General features: G+C 47.2%; 1 protein-coding gene across 5 annotated transcripts in view; it reads right to left on the bottom strand.

Moving 5' to 3' along the window:
• Nucleotides 1–5,920, bottom strand: part of Znf436 (zinc finger protein 436) — a 12,467-nt gene extending 6,547 nt beyond the window's left edge. Inside the window, exons 1-3 of one of the 5 annotated variants that reach the window (XM_023722523.1) lie at nucleotides 4,890–5,920; nucleotides 3,503–3,591; nucleotides 2,586–2,712 (exon numbers count right to left, since the gene is read on the bottom strand). In XM_023722523.1, the coding sequence (XP_023578291.1) occupies nucleotides 2,586–2,712; nucleotides 3,503–3,535 (160 nt within the window). In that variant the 5' untranslated portion in view covers nucleotides 3,536–3,591; nucleotides 4,890–5,920. Of the gene's footprint in view, nucleotides 1–2,585; nucleotides 2,830–3,502; nucleotides 3,889–4,889 lie in introns of those variants that run through there. The other 4 variants (XM_023722524.1, XM_023722526.1, XM_023722527.1 and 1 more) reach the window with 4 other exon arrangements.
• Nucleotides 5,921–9,756: the final 3,836 nt, after the last annotated feature.

Below are 9,756 nucleotides of genomic sequence, written 5' to 3'. Positions count from 1 at the left end.
AGTTTTCAAGCATAAATCAAAATATACAATCACATCTACAAGGAACTTTCTACCAGACACTTCGTTTTCTTCTTTCTTTCTTTCTTTTTTTTTTTTTTGGTGGAACCAGGGAATGAACTCAGGCCCTTGTGCTTGCCAGGGAAGCGCTTATTCCACTGAGCCATCTCCCTGGCTCCAAATCAATGTTTCCCCCCAACCCCTCTCCGGGGATTGAACTCAGGACCTTGTGCATCCTCTCTCTGGTACTAGGGATTGAACTCAGGACCTTGTGCTTGCCAAGCAAATGCTTATTCTACTGAGCTATCTCCCTGGCCCTAACACTCTATTTTCTAAACTGAATTTCTTTGTATACATTTTAGAAAAACAATTTAAGATATGTTGGGAGAAAGGGCCATAAATAAACTTAAAAAGTGGTACAAATGAAATCTTATTAGAAATCCACAATGACTGATGATGTATTAAAGGTAATGAAGCCTTGTAAATATTCTTTGACCATCTCCCAAATAATCTCTTGGGCAAGAAACCAGTTTTTGGTACTCCCATCCTTCTAACAAATGCTCCTTTGGCTAGATAAGAAAAATGCAAATTTATACTTTTTAAGATTTCATTTCTTGATTTTTTTTTTTTTTGTTGCACTGAGTATAAAACCTGGGGTTGGGGCTGGAAAGATAGCTCCACAGTTCAAGCACCTGCCTCACAAGTACAAGTACCCAGGTTTGATCCCCAGTACCCAATGCCCCACAGGCCCCAGAACCCTGGGCATGCTGTGTGGGCCACTGAAACTGGGCATGGTGGTGCACACCTGTAATCCCAGCAGTGGAGTGGCTGAGACAGGAGGATCACTATAAGTTGGAGCTGCACAAAGAGACCCTGTACCAAATAAATAAATAAAAGATTAAAAAACACTCTGGGATTATAAACTATGATAGACCTGGGAAGAAAACATTATTTAGGGTTTCCTTCCCTTTGATTTTTGTTTTGAGACAAGATCTCACAATTTCAGGCTGGCTTCTAACTCAATTCTACTGTTTCACCCTCCTGAATACTACTGTGATTACTCATGCACTAGTACACCTGGTTTATGTTTGTTTGGTTTTTTTAAAAAATTTTATTTATGAGGCTGGGGAGATGGTTCAGTAAAATAAGTGCTTACCTGGCAAGCGCAAGGGCCTGAGTTCAATCCCTGGTTCCACAAAAAAAAAAAAAAAAAAATTTATTTGTGTGTGTGTGTGTGTGTGTGTGTGTGGCCAGCTCAGCCCACCAGGGGGCGGGGCTGGCTGGCATGTGGTGCTGGGGGATTGAACCGCGGTCCCTGTGCTTTGCTAAGCTTGTTCTAAGTAGGTGCTTTAGACCACTGAGCCATCTCACCAGCCCCTGTTTGTTTGTTTTTGTGTCATGGGCTATTAAACCCAGGTGCACTCTGCCACTCTACATCTGCAGCCCCTTTCTTAATTATTATTATTTTTTTTTAGTTTGAGACAGAGCCTCTCTGAATTGCCCTGGCAAGATTCCAATTTGTAGTAATCTTCTTGCCTCAGCCTCCCTCAGTGGTGGAATTATAGGCATGCAACACCATGCCCAGATTTATTTTATTTTTTTCTTTTCTTTTTTTTGTGCCCAAATTTATGATTGTTTTGTTTTGTTTTATCCCAGGAATCCAACTCAGGGCCTTTTGTTTGCCAGGCAGATGCTCAGCCAATGGTTGCTTTTTTTAATGGAAAAAACTCACGAAACATTAAAGAGAACAAGTTAAAAACAAATAAACAAAAAACCTCAAATTGCTTTTTGTACTGAGAAAAGCTGTGGGGCTAAAGATTTCAGAAAATGGATTAATGAATGACAGATGCTATGCAGAGCTATAAACACTTGCTAACTCTTGTCAAGTCCTAACAGGAGACAAAGTGAGTCAAAAGACTGTTCAGCTCAAGACTATATTGTTTATTCTAGTTGCACCCAGGCCAAAAGAAAACTAGAAAAGAAGACAACTTGCGGACCATGACGGGGAGGTGGGTGTTTTCTAACAGAACTTGTGATATGATTTCAAGATTCTTCTAGAACGACATTGTGAACTAAGATAAACTCTAAAACATCTTTAGACAAGAACCTCTTTAGAGAAAAGGTCTGAGGCAAGGGTGGGGTCCAAAGCCAAAACAAACCCAAGAGGGTGGCTTCTGCCCTCTTATGATCCTGTCAGACGCCCTCATTTTCTAGTGCCCTAGAGTGAAAGCATCATTTACAGGGGCATTTATATCCTAGCAAGCACCATTATGTCAGACCAGTTTGGTCAGTGATCTGTACAAACAGGCTGGAGAAAGGCAAATGACTCAGGGTATGAGCTAGCTCAATGTTTCTAAAACGCACAGAAAACATTTTTTTTCTTTTCAGACAATATGACATAGATGTTTCCACATCCAAAGACTTGCCTGAGCACTGAACTCAAGCCAACTCAATTAAGTGCTTTAAAAAAATCTAACAACTAGGCTGTGTTGAAAGTGCTAAACCATTTTGACAGTTTCAAAATAAGAGGGGTGTGTGTGTGTGTGTGTGTGTGTGCGCGTGTGTGTGAAGGAGGGTAGAATCCTTACCTAATGAGACGACGTTTCCATAATTCTCCTGCATAACATCTCTGTAAAGATCCCTCTGTGTAGGATCCAGAGGTCTCCATTCTTCCCGGGTGAGGTACATGGCCATATCTTCAAATGTCACAGGTGCCTGAAATCACACAACGCTTCCTCACTACTCGGTATCTAAGTTGTTAATACCAGTTTTTCTTCTTGAAATTACAGACATGGTTAGAAATGTTGAGGAGGCAAAAGCATTAAGTCTGATCTGTAGAGTCCAAAAAAATAAAGAAGAGAAGGAAAAAAAAAAAAAGAGAGAACATGTAAAAAACAAAAACAGAACTGACTGCTCTGTTCTGGTCCCATATACCCGCCTCTCTAAGGAACCTCGTACTCTATCCTTGCCTTTTATCACAGCACACCTAACATTTACATTACTCCATACCTGTATGTTCTGTGTTCTTCTCTGGGACTACCTCTCTCAGACTACCGCTTTACAGTCCTAATCTAGTGTCAAGATTTCTTCGGCGACCCCACCCTCTGCTCCCCTCCACTCCTCCCTTGGGCGCCCCAGAGAAAATTAGTCACCCCCACTTCTCGATTCCCATCATATCACAGCACTTCGTTGCTACAGCAAATAGCGTACTTATCACGTCGTATCACCGGCTAACCCGGTGAGGCTTTCTCCTTAGACTGTGAACAGGTGGGCAGCGCCCGTCTCGTCTGTCCTTTATCTCCCCAGCACTGAAAGGCATACAGTAGGTGTTCAACATATGCTTGCTTGTGGCTCTACTGGCCCGGTATTAGGGCCTTGGAGGCAGAATACCAAAGCAGGCAAATTACTAATCCCAGGGAATTTCCCACAGGGTTATGCAGAATAGAGAAACGCCTGGCGAGATGGGTGAGCAGAGGCGAGGTCCGAGAAGCCACCCCTGGCTTACCTGGGACCCAGCCATGAGCAGGGTGGCTGCCATCCCGGCTACAAAGGTTCACCTCCTGGGAAAGCAGGAAAAGCAGCAAGCTGGCAGCGCTGAAGGAGGCGAAAAGCAGGGCGTGAGGCACGGGGAACAGGCCCTGCCCGCTCCCCAGGGCAGGAGTTCTGTTCGCCAGGCGGGCGGGGAAGGCCCTGCTCTGGGGCCAGGTCACTCTCCCAGCTGAACCCCAAGTGTGACCGGCCCTCTGGGTGTCGCCCACCATTAGGGGAAGGCAGTGCCACAACCGGCTAGGACACCTCCCCAGCTGGATCCCTGCCGGGCTGGGGTCAGCCCGATGCTGTCTCAGGGAGGCGGCTCTCACTCCAGCCTACCGAACGCCTCTGCTCTTCCATCTCGAGGCTGAGTCCTTTCCGGCAGCTGCACCAGCCAATCAGCTCTCTACACTCGCGCAACACTGTATCAATCAGATGCCGAGCGTCCGGCCCGCCCGCTGCAGCGTGTCCGGCCAGCCCTACCACGCCTGCGCCCGCCCGGTAGCCTGCCGGGAGTTGGAGTTCCACTCCTGCGTACAAAGGCCAGCCAGGGGCCAGGGCGAGGAGGGAAAAGAACAAAAGAGTGAAGGAGGAAGCGTATGCTCCTTGCCGAGGCCGAGTATCTCCCGCTTTTTTTTTTTTTCTCTTGGAGACCACGGTGTGATTAAGCTAGCGAGGTGGCTCTACTTTTCCTCACGTTCCTACAAAGCTTCTCTTGAATTAGATCTTATTATCCGTGATGTCAGACTTAATTTAGGTGCTGGCCTGTGCAGAGATTCACTGTGATTAGCTCTCATTTGACAAGCCAGGAAAAAGGGGAAAGCAGAAGCCGCCCACTCCCGCGGGGAGTGTGCTGCGGCGTTTCAACTTTGGGTCCCGCCCACGCACTACACCTCCCAGCCGCGCCTCGGGTACTCGCGATCGGCGCACAGACTACAACTCCCAGGGCCTCGCGCGGCACTTGCATTCTGCAGGTCGACTACAACTCCCAGAAGGCCCCGCGCCACCTAACCTGCTAGTAAGTGAGGTCTGCGGCCCGACCCGGGTGTCCGAGCTTGGTCGGTGTTAACCCTGTAGGGGTATCCGACCAGGTTTAACGATTGTTCCCCGTGAAATGGGACTGAATTGCCCCCTTGGAAGAACGAAACCTTAAATTGAATCAGAAGCGAGGGAGCGGGTAGAGCGTGTATGGAGATGGCCAGACCTCACGGCTGGCAATCTTTCCTTATCCCTGAGGAAGCCCCTGGCACGGATGGGACCCAAGGCCCGTAAGGACCAGAGCCGGGCGAGTGAGTCCTCGGGGGTGAGCGGCCTTTTGTGAAGGTTGGAAACCCAAAAACCCGAATTGCGGACAGACTTACCTCCTGACCTGCAAAAGATCCTCTAGATCGCCGGCTACAAGATCCGAGAGGCCTCAGGCTGATTCCAACGCCGCAGATAGTCCCCTCCGGCCTCTGATATCTGGAGAGATTCTAGAGATCGCTGGAAGATCCCGAAGATCTCAGACCCGCAGGTATATCTCGAATCCGTAACCTTCCAGACAAAACCCAGAAATCGTAGGCTGATCCCAAAGCTTAGACTTTTCAGACCGCTCAGCGAAACCACAGGCCCAGAGGCCGATCCCACAGTAGCTGGCTAAACACCACTGGCAGCTAAACTGTATTCATCTGGAGTTCCGCGGAACGGAAGGACTTGCAGCCTTCCCTTTCCCCAGCCAGGATGAGAGAATTAGACAATGGAAGTCGAGCACTAGGCGAGGCAGGCATTCTGCGTGGGGGAAGAGCTTTGAGCTCGCTGTAGTCTTGGAGAGGGAAGTGATGGAAAAAGAATATAGCAGCTTATTAGGGACTCCCACCCTCTTCAAGTTATAAATATCCCCAGAACCTTGGCTACGCGCCCGGAAGCCTGTTGTCTCTAACTGTACAGGAGACTTCTCTGCCTAGGCTGGGAAAGGGGCTTTTCTTTTGTTTTGCAGATACATCCACCCACGGAAGGGCTTGGATTTTTTTTTTTTTTTTTTCAAACATGATTCCAGCCCATGCTTTTATTAGTGAGTGGCCTGTTCCCAGTGCCCAGTTATTTATGCTTAAATTACTCAAGTGTCTAAAAGAAACTGGTGGGACTCTACCCAGTATAATGCAACACACTCCTACTCTTCCCACCCCCGAAGTAGGGCTGGGAATTCTTTAGATGCCACAGAATTGTATTTCTTACCACATTTAAGATTGGTCTGGGCTCCACTTAAGTCAGAATCCTTAAAAGAGTTCCCAAGAGGGAATTTAGTGGGAAGGGTGAACATCGAGGTCCGACAGACCTGGGTTAGAACCCAGGCTGTATATCCTCGGAAAGCCTCTGAATTACTCCTAAATCCATTTCCTTTTTTGTAGAATGGGAATAGTTATACCTAAGGACCTTGTGAAGATTAGGTGAGATGACTTCATGCACTCCTGCCTCTGGTAACAAGGGAGCTTGTCAGTAAGGCTTGTGGGTGTATTCAGTGGCTCTGAAAATATGAGACATCAGTGGCTCAATAGCTGTGAGGATCTGGGGGTCACCTTATCCTCACACTGTTTCAGATGAAAATTCAAACAACTGGTAGTCGGGCAAATTTGGTGGGCTCAAGTGAACGCTGTTCTCAGGGATGCTCAGCGGCTGCCAGAGAACAGCAAGTTTGAGGCGTCCCACTCCTGGAAATCACTGGATCAGGGGTCAGTAACCAGCTCCTAGGAACAAAGTGAGGGCAGAAATCTATTCAGACTATTCCTTCGGAATTGCAGGTATCGAACTGGGTCGAGGGTGATCCGATGGCCTGAGTCCTTCAGCCCAGCAGGATTCCCTTTTTCTTCCCATCTCTGGCAGATTGCTTTTTAAACTTTTTCTGCCTTTCCCCCACCCCCTTGCACCGGTGCTTTAAGTTCTTCTTTGCCCTTTTCTTGTTTCTTTTATTTCTTGGGACTGCCTGGAGCAGGATGGCTCTCCAAGACCAGCTTGGCTGATTGCCCCCTTCTGTGAGTGAGTGCTTTTTCTTTCCTCACCTGGGACCCTCCGGAGGGTGGAGGAGAAGCCAGGCTGCCAGCGGATGGAAAGGATGGAAAGCATGACCGCATTTGGAGCTCTGAGGGGGAGAAGTGAGAGGGATAGGAAAGACAGTGGCTGAGGGGCTTCCTGTTGCTGCTTTCAGCTGGACTCTGAGGTTGGGGTCACTGTAGGCTTCCTGCCTCATTGTTCAGGACTTCAGGGTTTCTCAGGAATATTTACTGTCTGTGGGTTTTCAATAACTACTCAGAAAACTGTATTCCCATCATTCAGCAAATGACGAGGGCCTACTGTGTACAGAGGCAGTAGTACAGCCTAACCCTCAGCACAGGGGCCCGAGAGCCATTTGGCCAGGATCTCCAGTTTAGGCCTCCAACATTACCTCCAAAGGAGGGTTTACGCTGCGTCCGATCCACACTCCCGTTTGATCAAAGGCCCTCTTTTGAAATCTTTCAACTTGGGCCCTACAGCCAGACCCCTGAGTCTGTAGAATACTGCAAATGATTGTATTTTACTAAATCTTATAGTTATCTTGTGAGCAGCATAATAGTGTTATAAATTTCTAGTAACCGAAATATTAAATAGTTAAAATATTAAAAATTTTGCCCGTGTTTGTTGTGTTGTGTCTTTATTTTCAAAGATGGGGAACATTAGAAAGTCCTAATAGCCCGGGCTTCCCTTAACTCCTGCCAGGAAGAATGATGAAAGCTCATCACTGCACAAGGAGCAAAGGACAAGGGGACACACTGACTTGCACAGTCACTCCAGCCCCAGTGCTGTCCTAAGAAGGGGAGGACTCCTAGCAGGGGAGGAGGGAAGGTGGCGTCCCACAGCAGGTAACATCTGTGCTGGCTTGCAAAGAATGGAGCAGTTCTGGAGGTGGAGACGGTAGGAAAGAAAGTTCTAATCTTCAAGGATAGTACATATGGTCAAACGATGTGGCACACATCTATAATTTTAACTCTCTGGAGGGGCTGAGGCAGGAGAATCATAAGTTTGAGCCCAGGCTGGGTCACTTAACAAGACTATCTCAACATTAAAAAAAAAAAAAAAATTTAAGGGGGTCCAGGGAGATGGCTCAGTGGAATAAGCATTTCCCCAGCAAGAGCAAGGGCTTGAGTTCAATCCCTGATACTGAGAAAAAAAAAAAAAAAATTAAGGGTTGGGGCTGCAGCTCAGTGGAAAAGGGGCTCTGGGTTCAACACCTAGTACTCGAAAGAAAGAGGAGAGGGAGGGAGGGAATGGAAGAGAAAAAGCATGTGGAAAGGCCCAGAGACGTGAAACAGCGTGATGTCCCAGAACAGCTGGACCTGCATATGACCAAACAGAAGCGTGTCAGTGCAGGCAGCCGAGGCACTTGTCGGGAAAGAGCAGACTGACTGCAGCCGGGCGCAGCACAGAGGACTGGGAAGCCTGCCTTGTGGATTTCTGCTGTTTTTTTTCCCAAAGAGAATATTTTCCAAAGCTCAATAGAGCCAGGCATGGTGGATCATGCTTGTAATCCCAGCTACTCAGGAGGCTGAGACAGGACAATCACAGATTTGAGGCATCCTAGTCGATTTAACAAAACCCTTGACAAAATTTAATTTTTTATTTTATTTTATTTTTTTTTCTTTACACAGGGTCTCACTATGCAGTTTGGGCTGACCTTGTGCTCATTCAAGACCCAGGCTGGTCTTGAACTCACAGAGATCTTCCTGGCTTAACCTCCTGAGTGCTGGACCACACCTGCATCTGGGCCAAGACAGTGTGCCCCGGGGATCCAGGGCCGAGACCACAAGGCATGTGGGGCCCGAGATTGAACTTGGGTCCTTGTGCTTGCCAGGTAGGTGTTTATGCCCCTGAGATATCTCTCCAGCCCCTAAAAAGTAATTTGAAAAAAGGGCTGAGATGTAGTTCAGTGGTAGAGTGCTCACCTCGCATTCACAAGGCCCTGGGTTCTATCCCCAGCATTGCCAGTAAGAGGAAAAAAAGAAAAAAAAAAAAAAAAACAATTGCAATAAAAATGTACAATAAACTTACTTAGTATCACCCACCTCATTTAAAGACATCAAATAGGGGCCGAAGAGATGGCTCAGTAGAATAAGCACTTGCCTGGCAAGCTCATGGGCCTGAGTTCAATCCCCAGTTTTGCCAAAAATAAAATAAAATAAAAAAGACACCAAATAGGCCCAATAATTGAACCTTATGCTGTACCAGACACTGAGCTGGGAAATCAGACCCCACCCCTCACTCTTTTGACAGTCTGACAGCAGGGTTACTGAGGATTAAATGAGAGAACAGCACACAGGAAGAGGAGTGGCCACTGTTCTCATGGGAGACGTAAAATATGTCACAGATTCTCCTCGAGGTGAGGCTGCATTTCCAACTGACTCAGAGCATGACTTGGGGCTTGGACTCAAATCCAGACTCTCAAGTGATCCTCAGCTTAGAAGGAGAGCCTCTAATAAAAAAGAAGCTGGCTAAGGCAAGAGAATCACAAATTCAAGGCCAGCCTGACAAACTTAAGGAGACCCTCTTGCAAAAAAGTACCAGTGGTGAGGCTCAGTGGTGAGGCTCAGTGGTGTGGAGCATTTAGTTAACATGTGAGGTCCAAGGTTCAATACCCCAATATGGGTATTGAACCACATAGAGAGAGAGTCTAATAGTATAAATTCAGAGAGACAGAGCAGCGGTTGCCAGGGGGAGGGGAAAATGAGGAGCTGTCAAATACAGATTCAGTTTTGTACAATGAAAAAAAGTTCTGGAAGTTGGTAGTATAACAGTGTGACTCTACATAACAGTGTGAATGTAGTTTACTATAAACTGTACACTTAAAAATGGGTAAGGGATGGGGTGTACTGCAGTGGTAGGGTGCTTGGTTATGTGCACAACGGCCTGGGTCTGAATCCCAGCAACACACACACACACACACACACACACACACACACAGGTTAAAATTGTGGTTTATGTTATGTATATTTCACAACTTCAAAAAACGTATAATGAACCAGACATGGTAACTCATGCCTTTAATCCCCAGCACTCAGAAGGTTAAGGGAGGGGCTGGTGAGATGGCTCAGTGATCTAAAGCACCTACTTAGAACAAGCTAAGCTAAGCAAAGCACAGGGACTGCGGTTCAATCCCCCAGCACCACATGCCAGCCAGCCCTGCCCCCTGGTGGGCTGAGCTGGCCACACACACACACACAC

This window comes from Octodon degus, unplaced genomic scaffold (assembly GCF_000260255.1).
Source record: "Octodon degus isolate 3935 unplaced genomic scaffold, OctDeg1.0 scaffold00092, whole genome shotgun sequence".
In the NCBI taxonomy this organism is placed as follows: Eukaryota; Metazoa; Chordata; class Mammalia; order Rodentia; family Octodontidae; genus Octodon; species Octodon degus.
The sequence above is the reverse complement of the archived record's forward strand: the minus strand, read 5'-3'. Positions and strand labels throughout refer to the sequence as shown.